The sequence below is a fragment of the Aphelocoma coerulescens genome, chromosome 4, assembly GCF_041296385.1.
Source record: "Aphelocoma coerulescens isolate FSJ_1873_10779 chromosome 4, UR_Acoe_1.0, whole genome shotgun sequence".
Lineage (NCBI taxonomy): Eukaryota > Metazoa > Chordata > Aves > Passeriformes > Corvidae > Aphelocoma > Aphelocoma coerulescens.
The window spans coordinates 1,410,969-1,425,929 of NC_091017.1; the positions used below are offsets into that span (position 1 = coordinate 1,410,969).

At 44.4% G+C, this 14,961-nt stretch overlaps 1 protein-coding gene across 2 annotated transcripts in view; it reads left to right on the forward strand.

The window, feature by feature from the left end:
* Window positions 1–14,961, forward strand: part of ADAMTS3 (ADAM metallopeptidase with thrombospondin type 1 motif 3) — a 61,074-nt gene that overhangs the window by 17,357 nt on the left and 28,756 nt on the right. For both annotated transcript variants that reach the window (XM_069012377.1, XM_069012376.1), the window contains exon 4: window positions 6,384–6,540. In XM_069012377.1, the coding sequence (XP_068868478.1) occupies window positions 6,384–6,540 (157 nt within the window). The remainder of the gene's footprint in view (window positions 1–6,383; window positions 6,541–14,961) is intronic.

The following is a 14,961-nucleotide window of genomic DNA, read 5'->3' on the forward strand; positions in this document are numbered from 1 at the left end:
TTTTCCTTTGAGAGACTTCACCATAGTTTTTTTTCCTTTGTGCAAGGATGTAGAATCAATTTAAAAGGAGGAGTTTGATGGAAATATTACTAGCTTTGGTGCTTACTAGCTTTTGGTCCACAAAGTATCTCCATCAGTTTTCTGTCCTTCTCTGACTTCTTTCTGAGCAGATGACTCTTGCTCATGCATAGTTTGGCCTGAGTTTTCTGTTACCTTGGAAGAGTGCTGATGCTGCAGCATCATTCATGACTTGCGTACAGGCAGCAGATAAATCAGTATTTCTTTTGTGTGCCACTGTAGAAATGGTGCTGCTGACGCCCGGATCATGAGACCTTCGTATTTTGGCATTATTTTATTTGCTTTACACTTTTGGAGTATTCAGCACTTGAAGGTCTCATTTCCCCTTCTCTGAAGGCTCTCAGATGTCCTCACTTTTTGTTTTCTTTTCCACTTTTTAGAGGAATCTATGACTGGTGTCATCCCATGACTTCTGGAGCTGGGAAAACACCACGTTTACTGCCGAACTGGCAACCTGTACTGTCTCCTGTACCATTTCTCCATGAAATAGTGCCTAGCAAAGACCTGCTGTAACTGACACAAAGACAAAACCTGTGCTCAGTAAATATTTCTACAGAGACCCTGGGATCAGGGAGGTGCTTGACTGCTCGGAGCATGTTCCATGCATACTTTTCACTCTCAAATAACTGATACTTTAAACCCACAGTTCCTTCTTTAAGGACAAAGCATTTGGCCTGCCAGCTCTATGCAGCAGTTTGCTGTTAAAATGAATCCTGGTAGGTTTTCCGAGAAGAAAAAATAGAGACATATTTTTCCACATAAAATCAAAGTTTGTTTTTTCTCTCTGCTTTCGTATAACTCTTAAGGGCTTCCATTGAGTTTTCTTGTACTTTCTGAAAGGGGGAAAAAGAAAACCCAGCATTTGGATCAAAACCAAACATGAGAAATTTCAGCATAAAGGAATTTTCTTATGGATGTTTATAGAGGAGACAAAAAAGCTTAATTCCAGTCCAGTGCAGTGACCCAGTAAATGCTGACATTTTCCTTTCTTCTGTGCAAATTCAACAAGATTTTGGTTAATTTGATGGCTCTTCCAAATGCCTTTTGCTCTTTAAAGTGGTATCAATTAGTATGTTAAGAGACTTCAATTCTTCTGGGCAGATGATTTCCAGTATTTTAGTAGGAGCTTATCTAAGTGGGTTCTAAGTTGTGCCCATAGTTTGGAAGAGAATATTAAACATTCCTACGTTTTCATCCTTTTTCTGAATCTTCTGAACAAATAAGACTTCTCTTGGTAGCTGCAGAAGATTTTTGGTTTGATTTAAAAATCTGGTATTAATGATTAGTCACAAACTGGTGCTGTGTTAATTCAGGTGGCTGTGAGATTCGAGTGGTACGTCCTGTTTGAATCTTTCATTTGATTCAAAAATGGGTTTAATGTTACTAAAAACTGCGATCTCACTTTTGGCATGCGCTTAGTAAGAGAAATCTCAACACTCTGTGCTGCCTGTGTTCAACACTCTTCAAGAATGGAGCCTAAAATGATACAGGAGCTCCTGCTTTAATTCTGAGGTGCATGGCCAGGATAAAACATGGGCTAGAACACGGATTTTGTATCACACTGGTCTTCCAGAGAGGGAAAATGAGCTGTGGAATTTCTGCTTGCTCCTCTGGGAATCACTCCAATGGTGCTGGAGCCGGAGGGTTAGTAAATGAGGATGTTTTACCCCAAAACCGTGGTGTTTTCCCAAAGCCCAGGCACCTCCATGGAGACTGGAGGCCCATCCATGGAGGAGGAGGAATTTCATCTGCAAACCTCCTCTCTGTAGACACCCGGCAACTGGATCAATAACATCTGTTTCTCCAAAATGTACGCAGTGCTGCAATATTACTTTTTTCCAGCATTCCTCTAATGTGTAGTATTTCTTTATATGCCAAGTATGTCGAGGCCATAAATACTTTAACATGCAGAAGATGTGAAGGGAGGGAACTATGTCTGTTTGGATGCCTTTCCCCTTCCCTGCCAGAGGGACCTGTTGGGGTTTGTGAGCACAGTGGGACTTGGGACAAGGGCCTGGAGTGACAGGACAAGGCAAATTGCCTTCAACTGACAGAGGGTAGGTTAGATGGGATATCGGAAAGGAATTCTTCCCTGTGAGGGTGGTGAGGCACTGGCATGAACTGAAGAGTGGCATCATGGGCAAACTAAACAACAGCAGAATCTTCTAGAGGATTTTTGAAAAGAAACCCAGAGAATCAGTTGATTCTTGCCAAAATATGGAACCCATGTGGCATGGGAAATAATACCCACCCAAGGAACTGAAGGTGTAACCCTGGAGCTACACAGACTTAGAATCAGTGTGGCTCAGTTTTGGGGGAGGCCGGCAAAGGGAAACATGCTGCAGGCAAAGCATCCTTCTTTGCTTTTATTTTTCTTCCAATAAATCAGCCAGTGTTCAATGCAACTCCAAAAACTTTTTGCCTTTGGATTGGAAAGCGGAGCAGCAGGTAGGTGTGACGCAGGTTTTGCACAGTCACCGAACTGAACCCACCTTAAGCCAACAGTGAGGGTGAAAGGTAGCAGTGTTTTGGGGCTGAATCGGTGTTTTCAGACGAGGCAGCACCTCTTTTATAAAAGCATGTTTCTATTGACTCCTTAAGAAGTTTAGACTGGAGGGCTGTCTCCAGAACCTGCCCCCTCCCTGTTCCAGGTCCCAGGTGTTTGTCTTGGCAGGAGGCAGTGTCTGCTCAGCCGGGGCTGGGATATTAAATTGAGGGAACACAGAGCTCTTGATGCTTTTCAATAGGGCTTCTATTTAGGTAGGGGCAGGATAGAGCTGTCAGCCATCTGTGATTGTCCAACAGGGAAAAAAGGAGGGATAAGGAGTGGGGGGAGAGCCCTGGAAATGTTTTCCAATTCCATCAATAGAATGGTGAGAAGGAAGGGTTTTCTGGGAGGCAGAGCCTTGTGTTGGTTTGACTGCTGAATCTTTTGCTGCAATGCAGGCATTGGTGGATGAAGAAATGAAGGATGATACTGGCTGAAACAATGTGGGATGGCACAGGAAACCTCCTGAACTGAACTTCCCACATGTGGAGAGCCTTGTAAGAGATTTCACTACAAGCTGAATGATCAATGTGTGGCCCAGAGTGAGAATTGATCCTGGTGTCCTGATTCTGACACTTGGGGTAGTTCTTATTTTCCATATATACTCCAGATATGTATTTCTGCATTAATTTTTAAGGTGTGAGGGGTGGTTGGTTCATTTTGTTTCCACAGAATGGAAATTTAGTTTCAATGGCCTTAAGATGAAGGACGGAAGGTTTGGATTAGGTATTAGGAAGAAATTCTTCCCTGTAAGGGTGGGGAGGCCCTGGCACAGGTTGCCCAGAGAACCTGTGGCTGTGACTGCCCCTGGATCCCTGGAAGTGTTTGAGGTCAGGTTGGACAGGGCTTGGAGCAGCCTTGTCTGGTGGAAGGTGTCTCTGCCCATGGCAGGGGCTGGAACAAGTTGGTCTTTAAAGTCCCTGCTAAGCCAAACCGGTCCCTGATTCCACGATTCTGTGTGGCAAACACAGATGGATGCTCGTAGGAAATGCAGGTAGAAGTTGAAACTAGACCATGGCAGAGTCCCTCTTCGCTGGGTGGACTAAACCTCGGTTGGTCTTCATGAGAGTGAAGGATACTCAGCTTCTCTTGGTCAAATAAAGGCTTCTTCTGCCCCACCACACGCTTTGAAGAATGGAAGGGGGAAGATAAAACATTTGGAGAAATCTCCAGGCTCTGAAATTCTTCATGTACAGACCTGTCACTGTGTTTTCCTATGTTGATGCAGGTGTTGGACTTGATCTTGTTCTTTGAAGCAAGCAGGTTCATCCTCCTGAGCATAGTCTCTTCCATAAAACAGGACACAGGTAGTTCTTCCTTTTCCCACTGAATCCTTCCGTGTCCTTGAACTGGAAAGTAGCTGCCTGGCTCTTTCACACATGCCTGCTTCACTCTGGTGAGAGCTGGGATCCTCTCATGCTTCCCTTCTAGGTGGAGTCCAACAGCACAGTGCAGCTTTATTACTCTGTATTTGTGTGACTGAAGGGTCACAAGTTGGAACCTTCTTCCAGAGGGGAAGGGGATTTTGGCATCCTTTTAGATCCCTGTGTTTATTCCTGATTTTTTCCTTACTAAGGATGACCACTTCATGTAGCTTCCTGCTGCTGAGCAAGCTCCAACCTGCCTATTAGTCTGCTTCCACTTATTGACAGCCTGCTCTGTTTGGAGATGAATTTAGAGCCTTGAATGTGATGTTAAGTTTCAATTTTTTAAGCTTATAATCTCCCCTATTTCAGCTCTTCCCAGTGAAGACGCAGCACGTGGTGTTTCCAAATTACTGTGTATGACAGAGGGATGTGCAGATCCTGGGACAGATGAAAGATGTCTGTAATACAAATGAAGATTCTCATGTAGAGAGATGCATCTTGAATTCCCATAATGTGTTGCTGATTTGCTTAAAGCAGCTTTACAAATCTGTTCCCTTACTGTTCAGAGCTGGCTTAGGAGAAATGGCTGCTAATTAACACCTCAGTTCCCCAGGGTGTCACATCAGTGTTTGAAAAACTATTTCTTTGTAGTACAAAGGCACTAAGGACAGTTTAAAAACGTAACTTACAGCATTGTCTTCTCTGTGGGAGATTCTGTGTCTTAAAAGAACACAAGGTGTTCAAAATACAGATACCAGCAGAGTTTGGGATGGAGACTGGGAGGAGAATGTGAGAGCGTCCTCTGACCTCGGGCATTGACCATGGGATGGTAGGATGGGTTTAACAGCCCAAAGCCTTTTCTGGTCTCTGGTGATCACTTTTAGAAGCACTTGATAATGGCCATCAGTGTGACTGCTGAACAAACTTCCTGAAGTTTTGAGGGTGGCCTTTCCAAAGCTCACCTGGGAATTGACTGCCTCGCCCGTACTGCAAACTGCTAGAAACGGGGCATTTGACTTCCTAAAATACTTTTGGAAATCCCACCCATAATGTTTAATACTGAAGGTAAATGTGGCCATTAATGGACACTCCACAGCTCTCCCTTGTGCTCCCTGAATGAAGGTCTCTTTCCTTACAAACACGCCATGCATATTTATAGGGAATCATGTTCCTTCTTAAGTGCTGTTGATTTTGGCTCAGGAAGTGATTCCTTAGTTTAACCTGCCCTTGTAGGTTATTTTCTCAAGGCTTCATATTGTTTCTAGTTCCCTTATTCTTATCTGCATGTTTTACATTTTGAAGGAAAAAAAAAAAGAGGTATTTTCCAGATTTTGCTTTATCCACAGATTGTCCAGTAAAGGATATAAGGTTTGGTGTCCTCCGGGAAACCCTCCTAGGTGGGCTGCCTGGGCCAGACTGGGTTTGGCCTTGCTCCCAGTTACCTTTTATTATGAACTCCAGTAGCACTTCCTCTTGCATCTCTCTGATTCCATAGAATTCCCTCTGTTCACTGTGCACCATTTCTTCTGAATCGAGGGGGATGGGAAGAACTGCAGGGATGAAAGGAATTAATGCTCAGAAGTCATTTAGACAGATACAGATACTGGGGAGCAAGGTAGATGCAGAGGGCGTGCTGACGGGACCTGGGCAGGGTTTCTTCTGGATTCTCCTCTGGGAAAAGCGAGTCTGTAGGAAAGCCAAGGAGTCAGTGCACTTCCCTGAGCCTCAGGGCTGAGATGGTGCTGGGAGCAGGCGGGTTCATTCCAGCCACTGTGCCCCAAAGGCTGCCTTTGGATTTTGGTGGTCCTGTTGTCTCGCCCATTTTCACAGAGTCCTGAGGACGGCTCTAGAGAACTCTGTAGTAGGAAAGATTCCAACCTGCCTCCTTCAGTGGATGGAAATTTTGAATGTCGTTAATTTAGAAGAAAAAAGCAGTAAAATTAATAGCCTTCCAAGACTGGAGACTGCTTTCCTGGATTGCTCCATCAATGTGCTTTTGTGGAAAAAAAAAGATTTCCACTACATACTTCTTTCTTGAAAATCCACCACAGCCTTTTCTCCAAGGGAGCCTTGAAAAATATGTGCTCCAAGCACCTCCCTGCACATCTCTCCGGCTGGGGGGAAGGAAGCACTGGGTTGGCACTACAGCTTACAGGGAGGATTCACTTAAAAATGCAAAACCTGCTTCTGCCCCTTTGTCTTGATTCATTTGGAAAATTTCAAGTTCTTTTTATTGGTGAAATTTTGGGGGGAGAAAAGAAATGTATGGGTTACAGTAGTATTCTGAGCCTTTTGTGCTTCATCCCTCTTGGTGTTTGTTTTTAGATCCTCATGCTGGGTCTTTAGGCTCTAAAATGACATATGGACATGTTTTCTCTCTCCCTTACCAGGCTGGAATGATAAGAACTGATGAGGATGAATACTTCATTGAGCCTTTGGAAAGAGGAAAGCAGATGGAAGAGGAGAAGGGAAGAATCCACATGGTGTACAGGCGGTCGGCGGTAGCACAGCGTCCCACTGACATGCTCCCTGATGTCCACACAGAAGGTACAGTACCCTGTGGGGTTGCTTGCAGATCTATTCCAGGTTACTTCAGCCTATGGAAGCTTCTGAAGGAGGCTGTATAACTCCTGTCTAAATTTTGGGTCCTGTTTCTTTGAGTAACAGTGAAATTGTGCCAATTTACTGTTTTCCTCCTTCTGCTGGTTGCAACGGAAGTGCTCTGAAGGCAGTTATGTTGATCAGATATATTTTGTCACATCCAAGGATTCCTCTCTGCCTTGAAGATAATGTGGTTGGTCCATGTGAGAATAATTACCATGTCTGAGAATAATTATCATCATGTAGTTTAATCCATTTGGTTGTATGTCTTTTTAATAATTCACAAATCCTCACAAGCCAAGGCATTGCATAGTGAAGGTTAAGGGTTTTGAGGCTCTGGGCTCAGGATGAAAGAGCAGCTCTGCTCTCATCAGTGCTCTGCCTTTATTTCAGTATCTTTCAGCTTCTCAATTTCCTGTGTTTACGTTGTGTTCACATATTGTTGGGACTGGGAAGGGTTTGGGATATAAAAGAAGTACATACAATGGACAGAACTGGAGGTGCTTGGCTTTGGGTACCCCAACAAGGCCATTCCAATTTAGCTCATGCATCTGAGGGGGTTTAGCCTGGAGGAGGTTCAGGGGAGACCTTCTCTGAAAGGAGGTCAAAACTCCCTGAATGGAGGTTTTAGCCAGGTGGGATTCAGTCCCTTCTCCCAGGTAAAAAGTGACAGGTCAAGAGGACATGGCCTCAAGTTGCACCAGGGGAGGTTTAGATTGGATATAAGGAAAAATTTCTTAATGGAAATTTGTCAAGCCCTGACACGGGCCGCTCAGGGCTGTGGAGGAGTCGCCATCCCTGGAGGGATTTCAGAGTCGTGTGGATGTGGCACCTGGGGACATGGGTTAGTGGTGGCCTTGGCAGTGCTGGGGGAATAGCTGAACTCAATCTTGGAGGCTTTTTCCAACCTAAACTATTCCATGACCAAGGTTAAAGCAAGGTGCCCAAGCCTGTGGAGCCTGAGGAAATGTTTGCAGTGGTTGAGTTGTCTATCAGCTGCAACTGTTGGGTTGTCTATGTATGAGCTGTGTATCGATGCCATGAAAATCTTCCTCTTTCTTCTCTGTCCTTGCTCCCCCACCACCGTGCTTGGGCTCGAGGCAGAGATGCAGAGTACCGTCTGCTCGTGGTTTGGGAGTTCAGCCAGCACACACAAGAATCCAAATTTTCAGTAACAGATGACAGATGACTCAACAAAACAGCCGTTAAGATAAAAAAGTACTTAACATTGTTGTTGTCAGTGAAGTCGTTACAAAACTGGGAAACTCTGTGTGACAGCCTTTCTCGGCAGTGACACAGGACACGCTGTGTCATGTTCTCCCTACAAGAAGTCAGTTTTCTAAGAGGAAGGCTTCCAGCCCTAACTATGTGGCAGGAGCTTGCAGTCTGACAGGACATCTGGTATTCCTGCAGGATTTTACAGCGTTTGGGAATTGGTTGGACATTGCTCAAGCAATTGGACAGAATGAGCGTAGGAGTTTTAAGTCGAAAAGCTGCCATCCTGAGAGCAAGGTTTTAGCAATGATCACAGTGCAGTGGAGTATTAACTGGTGTGTATCCTGTGTTCTCGTGGAAGTCAGCACACTTACCCACTTCTCTTTCCCTGTTTCCTTTATGGCTCTCTTTGATGAAGGTTCACGGAGCTGTCTTAAGTGGGAACCGGAAATCTGGGGTTCTGGGGAAGATACTGGGGTGCCTCAAGCTGCTGGATACTGTGGGTTCAGCCTTCCCACCCCAAAGCAGCGCCCTGTGCTGATTCCTGTCTATGGTATCCATGGCTTTGGATCTCCTCTTTAGGGAATGACAGTGGCAATTTGAATGTATTGTTTTCATAATTTGCTTTGCGTAGAGATTGGTTTCTTTAGAAGCCTTATATGAGACACTCAAGAAATCAGATTGGAAATCCTGCCCCATTCCTGTGGGGAATTTTTCTTTGTGAGTGTGCACACCCAATTTAGGCCCCTTGAAGGATTCCTTCATTAATTATTGCCTCTTTATATCTTTGTCCTTTCAGTCATTTTGGTGTAAGTAGGATCTTTTACATATCAATGGACTTGAATATTTGGGGTTTGTTTTGATACCCGGGAATTCCAGATAGTTTTATATCTTTTATGCTTAGAAAATGCCTCAGCTCTCGCTCAGTGATACCAGGGAAATGTGGATAATTTTCCATATTTTGACAGGCTGTTGGCAGGATTGACTGTTTGTATGTCATGGGTAATCTGTCTGCTGATTCAAAAGATCTTGTTTGACTGTATTCCTTGGAATCTGATCTTTCTTCTGCTATGTGAAGCAGTGCAGGGAAGCAGTAGGTCTTGACCACCAAATGTTAAAATCATTTTATTAACCCAGAATCTTACTTGGTCCTTGTGATGTCCATCAGACAGGGTGCTCACTGGTTTGAGGTGCTGAGCTCAGGTTAGTTCTCCTGGACAAAGGAGGCTCTTCCTCTTCTGTGGGGTGGAAGCCAAGGCCTCCCATGGGAAATCCCAGCTATTGAGAAAGCACTTAAATATAGTGGGATGTGACACTGGACATTTGTTTTTAAGCATCTGGGATGAGCATCTGGTTAGGTCTGGTCTGGGAATGATATCACAGAGCAGGACAGTGTCTTGAGTTCTCCATGGGTGTAAATACACGTTGTCTCCTGACAGCTTTTCCATGTCCGATTGCCCTGGGATGACATTTGTAAGCTTGACTTCCTCAGTCATTTAAGTCTTGATCCTAAAGACACTGAACATCTGTGCTTCTCATTTGGGTTGAGTAGTACAGGTAGTCAGCGTTCATGTTGTGAGTGTTACCCCAAGTAACGTCTCTTAAATCAAAAAATACGTATCCTTAAGGACAAAAAGAAACAAAGTGTCCATATGAGAGGGAAGGGTCTGAGGGACAGAGGGCGAAAGAACTGTGCAGACAGACCTAAAAAGAACAGAGCAGTGTATGAGGTTGTCATGTTAAAACATGATTTAAATAAATCCTTATGATGTTCTCACCAAAATAGCTTTTTGCTCCAGAATGGGAGGAAATGCTGTCAGAACAAGCCTGAGTTTGGGAGGTCTTTGAAGTATAACAATAATATTACTCTGTCTGAGTGGGATGAAAAGAATCCGCTCCTTGTTAATAAGCTGAGAAACATCACTGAGATCATTAACCTTATTCCTTGAAAGCGTTCAAGATGCAGCAGAAACAGGCAAAGAACCTGTAGAATTCACAGTCACATTTGCACCTAGGAGGCCACCTGTGCAAGTTCTACGGAATTTGGCTCAGGAGTGTGGTAAAATAAAACCCAAGCTGTGTTTCAGAAACATAAAAGCCTGATCCAAGTCCGCTGAAGTCAGTGGGAACACTCATGCTGACATCAGTTGGATGATGAGGCAGGGTTTGGATCATACGCTGCTCGAGCTGATAACTGAGTATTCAATTTATCTTTCCTCCTGTTTGTTCATTTATCATTTTTTCTGTGCATTTTTGTGTGGTAGAATGATGACAAGCAACCCTGAGCTTGGCAGTTACACAGCATGGTAATGTACTCGGAGCTTTCCTATTTCATCCTCCTCTTCACACCGTAGTATTTTTTAAATGACAACCTATTCACCCAGCAAGCACTTGAGATGAAAGTATTTTTGTAATTACTTCCTAACAGTGGGAAACAAGGAGTAGGAGCCTTTATCTCCCAGCTTCCTTTCAGAATTTTCATTTTCCCCAAAGCACCAAAGTGCTTCTGTGTCTGATGGGGTTGCCATGGCACTCGTGTCGAGTGTCTTTGTCCCAGGTGGGAAACATGTAGGAGGAAGAAATGATTTGGGACTTGCTCCTGGTTGCCTGGGAATGAAACCCTGGAATAGAAGGTGGAAGAATGGGAAGACTATTGCCTGCTTGGGAGACCTCCCTCTGCACTTCCCTAGGCACATTAGTGGTTCTCAGGGACGTTGTCGTGCCAGAGGGTGTCTGAACTCTTTCTCAGCAGAATTTCTCATGACCTGTGTTGTGGTGGAGGATATTTTTGATGCTGCACAGCCCACCACACAAGTTTATGCATCAGAACAATGGGAAAGATGGAAATGATTGTTGTGTAACATCCTCTGTTCAGTATGGGCATTCTTGTATAATCACAGAATCCCAGCATGGTCTGGGTTGGAAGGGACCTTAAGGATCATCTTGCTCCACCCCTGCCATGGGCAGGGGCACCTTCCACTATCCCAGCTTGCTTCAAGCCCCATCCAGCCTGGCCTTGGACACTTCCAGGGGTGGGACAGCTTCTCTGGGCAGCCTGTGCCAGGACCTCACCACCCTCACAGGGAAGAATTTCTTCCTGATATCTGGTCAAAAGTCTCTCTCCAGCTCTCTTGTAGTCCCCCAAGAAGGGGCCACCAATAACTTGTATTGATGGCAATAACCTGGGTTGTCTAAGGACATCCTGTTATATATCCAGACCTTCTGGAGCTTTTGCTTTTAATTTAGCCTTCTTCTCTTAAACTGAAACTTAATTGGATTCTCTGAAGTTCTTCATTGAATATAGTTTGTGGGATTGGTTTTTTCTTTTTTTTTTTAGGTAACAGTTTGCTTAATCAAGGGAAAGGTAATCAAATAGAACAGGAGGAGCACAGCGTGGTATAAAAGAAAAGGAGTGTTGGTGATGGATGTATAGGAAGCAAAAGGAAACAAAGAGTTTATAGTGAGGAAAAGCTTACGATTTTTTTTAAGAAGGAAAAGCTTGAGCAGGAGTGGATCAGAAGGTGCTGTGAAGTGACTGATGTGCTCTGTCTGTGTTGGGGAGGTGGTGCCTGATGATGAGAGCAGGAACATCCATCTGCTTAAGTCGTCTTCTATTCTTGGCAATAACAAAGGAAAATGATTTTTAAATAAAACCAAGAATAAAGGCTTCATTTCAACTGCAGGCACCCAGCGCCAGAGCAGTAAAACACACAGAAAAATCTGTACGAAGGGCAAATTGAAGAAATGGAGACAGGTCAGTACATTCAGCTTGCAGCCATTCCAAGGCTCCTACCATTTTCCAGTAAAAACTCCCTGTGCCCCCAAATTGCATAGGAAGAGGAAAACTTTCAACTAACAGCAGTGATAACAGACAGGAGAGGTTTTTAAATATTGTGTAAGCAGCTGCTCCTATGCAAAGGAGCCTGTTTGGTTTATAGATGACATTCTCAGAGTAATCTGGGAGAGACATGCCAAGGTGAGGGTCACCCTTGGGTGGTCCATGTAGGACTGAGGTCCCTGGCTTGGATGTGAAGTGGCTCGTTTCAGCTGCTGGGTTTGATCAGAAAGGTGCACATGAGATGGTTAAAAGTGCTTTTTATGGACCAGGACATATGTACCAGGATGGCACTGTTTGAGAATATGGGAATGGGAAGCAAAAGAGCTGCCTTATTGGGGGGAGTTTATGTGAATTAGAGGTCAGGAACCAGAGGAAATGAATCCTCCCACAGCTTGCGGGGGCTGAGGCTTGTTCACGTGTTCACATGCGCGTCCTACAAATTCAGGACCGAAATGAGAGCAAAGAGCCTTGTTTTTTCAGTCTGTGTTCTACAGCAGGCTTTTGATGGAAAAGTGAACTAAAATGTAGCAGTTTATGTCATAACATAAAAGAGTAATTTCCATACTGTAAGACTCTCTCTGGACCTTCTTCCCCTGAATTATCTGCAGGTTTAGCATTTTTCCCCACTGTGAGACACCCCGTTCTTAATGGTTTTGATGCTCAGTAAAGTTATAGGAAGATTCTAGAAACAGCTTAAGAATCCACACTGAGGGCAATTTAATTCAGATATATCACTGAAAATACCAGGATGAGATGTTGGCATCCCTGCTTTATGACAGAGAAGGAAAATGGATCTGGTGTGTTTTGAATGAGCAGTTTGGATGCCACGCTCCTGCTTTTGGTGGGGTCCATGTGGGGTTACTGTGGACTAACTCTTGCTGTACCCCATGTATTACACCAAGATGTTCCAGAGCTCACTTCACCCTTCCCTTTATCCCTTCAAAACATGGTGTAGATGATAAGTAATCCGGTTTGTCTTACGTGGGATGACACAGAATTGGCAGCCGGAGCTGACAGGAATGCAGATGGAAGTTACTAACGTGAGAACATCAGCCTCATACTTCACTTGCTCCCAGTGGACTGAGTTTCTTCAGATCCATTTCTGGGTTACGCAAGTGCATAAATCTTTCCAAAATGCAGTAGTAAAACACTGCATAGTAACAGCATGACCCAGCTGTTGTTTGCTAAGAAAACGGGTTTTTTTTCCAGAATACCTTGCCTAATCATTCTTTGGAGTATTCCAATTACGTGGGACAGGATCAGCCAGATAATTAGGGTTCTGGAGGTTATTAAAAGTCACACAAGTCTGAGTCTGCAGGTAGAGTTGGAAAGGAGGGAATTGATGTCTCAGCGAAGCTGACTTCTCCTGCATGGTGACGGGGAGAGGCTGACCTGTGGGAAATCTGAGTTGGATTCCATCAAATACCATGTGGTTTGGGAAGAGAACCCAGGGAGGGATGAAGAGCTTTGCTGGCTTGTACTTCAGGAGTAGCCAAGGGAAGTGTTTCGTTGGTGTGTCTTCCTTTGCAGCATTATTGGCAGGGTCTATTTCTAAACATTCCCTGGAAAAGTGTGAGGATCTATCTGTAGGAGAGATGCCCTTGTGTCTCCTTTGGCATTTTACCTCTCCCCCCAGGTAACAAGCAGGCTGCTGCCTCCCAGCAGTTAGTGACGTGCCTGCAGGGAACAGGTTTGTCCTTCCCTTTGTTCCTGGCAACAGGCTCTGTCCATCAGGTGGCTAGAAACGGTAGGATTTTCCTCCTTCTCCCATATTTCTGCATAGGGTGCCTAACAGTGGACCTAGATATCTGGAGAAAGCTGGATTCAGACACTCACACCCTCCATGGAGGACAGGGAATGATGGGTTGCGAGTGTGTGTGAAAACACACGCTTGATTAGCAAGTGCTGTCTTTTTATATGAAATGAACTATCTTGTAGCCATAAATGCAAAATCAGGATCACAGAGTTTGAATGACTGTTTGTTTGCCAAATGATTGTTCTGTAATCCTACAGACATCAAATAATAAATCAACACCACCTAGTTATTGCAAATTAGAATAAAAACTTCTAATCACACTGATCATCTTGTGCAAAATCCTAATAATACCTAGAATCTTTCTGATAATAAATTTTCACCTTCAACAGGGTTAAACACAGTGTAAACTGAGCTTTTTTAGTCTCCTCTGGAAACAGTAACAGGTGATGCAAGGCCATCCAAGGAACTTTGTGCTTTCTTAATGGAGAGCTCTGCTCTGCCTTTCCAATTGTCCTCACTAACAGTTCCAGAGAACATAAAGTCAGAATTTCCAGGAGGAATAGTAGTTGTGCCTTTCTCTCCTTGACAATAAATCTGTTAGAGGTATTAAAGTAAGAGGCAGTAGTAACTCTGTTAATTGTTTACAGAAGTCAGATTGGTGGGAGAGTCAGTGATGGGTCTGTGGCTGCCCTTAAGCATCAAGATAACCTCTGGGCCTGAAGGGTTTGGAGGTTTTTCCTCCCTTTCAAGTCAATGTTGTAATAGTTTACCAGTTTAGTATATACCCTGTTCCCTCCTGTCCAGGCTCTTCTGTACTGTGTTTCCAAGTGCTGTGGGCTGGTACGCACAGGTTTGAGAAGGTCCATGCAAGCGCACAGTGAAGGTTTGTGGGTCTGGGGATTTCTGCAGTCTGCAGCGTGGACCAGCTTCACACTGCCAGAGCGCAGGTTTAGATGGGATATTGGGAGGAAATTCTCCCCTGTGGGCCTGGTGAGGCCCTGGCACAGGTTGCCCAGAGCAGCTGTGGCTGCCCCATCCCTGGAAGTGTCCAAGGCCAGGTTGGACAAGGCTTGGAGCAATCTGGGATAGTGGAGGGTGTCTGTTCCCAGGAGAAGAGGACCTGGGGGAAGAGAAGAAGCTGTTGAGGATGTTTCTTGGGAGCTCTGAATGTAGCTTGAGCAGAATCACTGGGGGTGATTGCAGGCTGCTCTGCCAAATAGTGATTTACTTTTTACTTAGGTCTTGGACTTGCTAACCAAGTTAGGCAGCTAATTAGGAACCAGATAAATTAGTGTCTTTCTCCTGTTTCTGGATGTAGATTTTCATTTGCCTTTGAGTACCTGTGATTTGATGATGAAGATTCTTCGTGGGGGTTTTTCCCTTGCTTAGAGCAGAAAGGAAGCTCAGGGCCAGCCCATGGTGAAACTGTGTTCTGATCCTCCATGTTGCCTCACAACATAGAGCAAATATCTCAAACTTTACTTAAAACTCATGTTGTTGAACATGAAAAATTCATCTGGTGCTTCTAGACTGAGAGCAATTCCAAGTCTATCTCTTG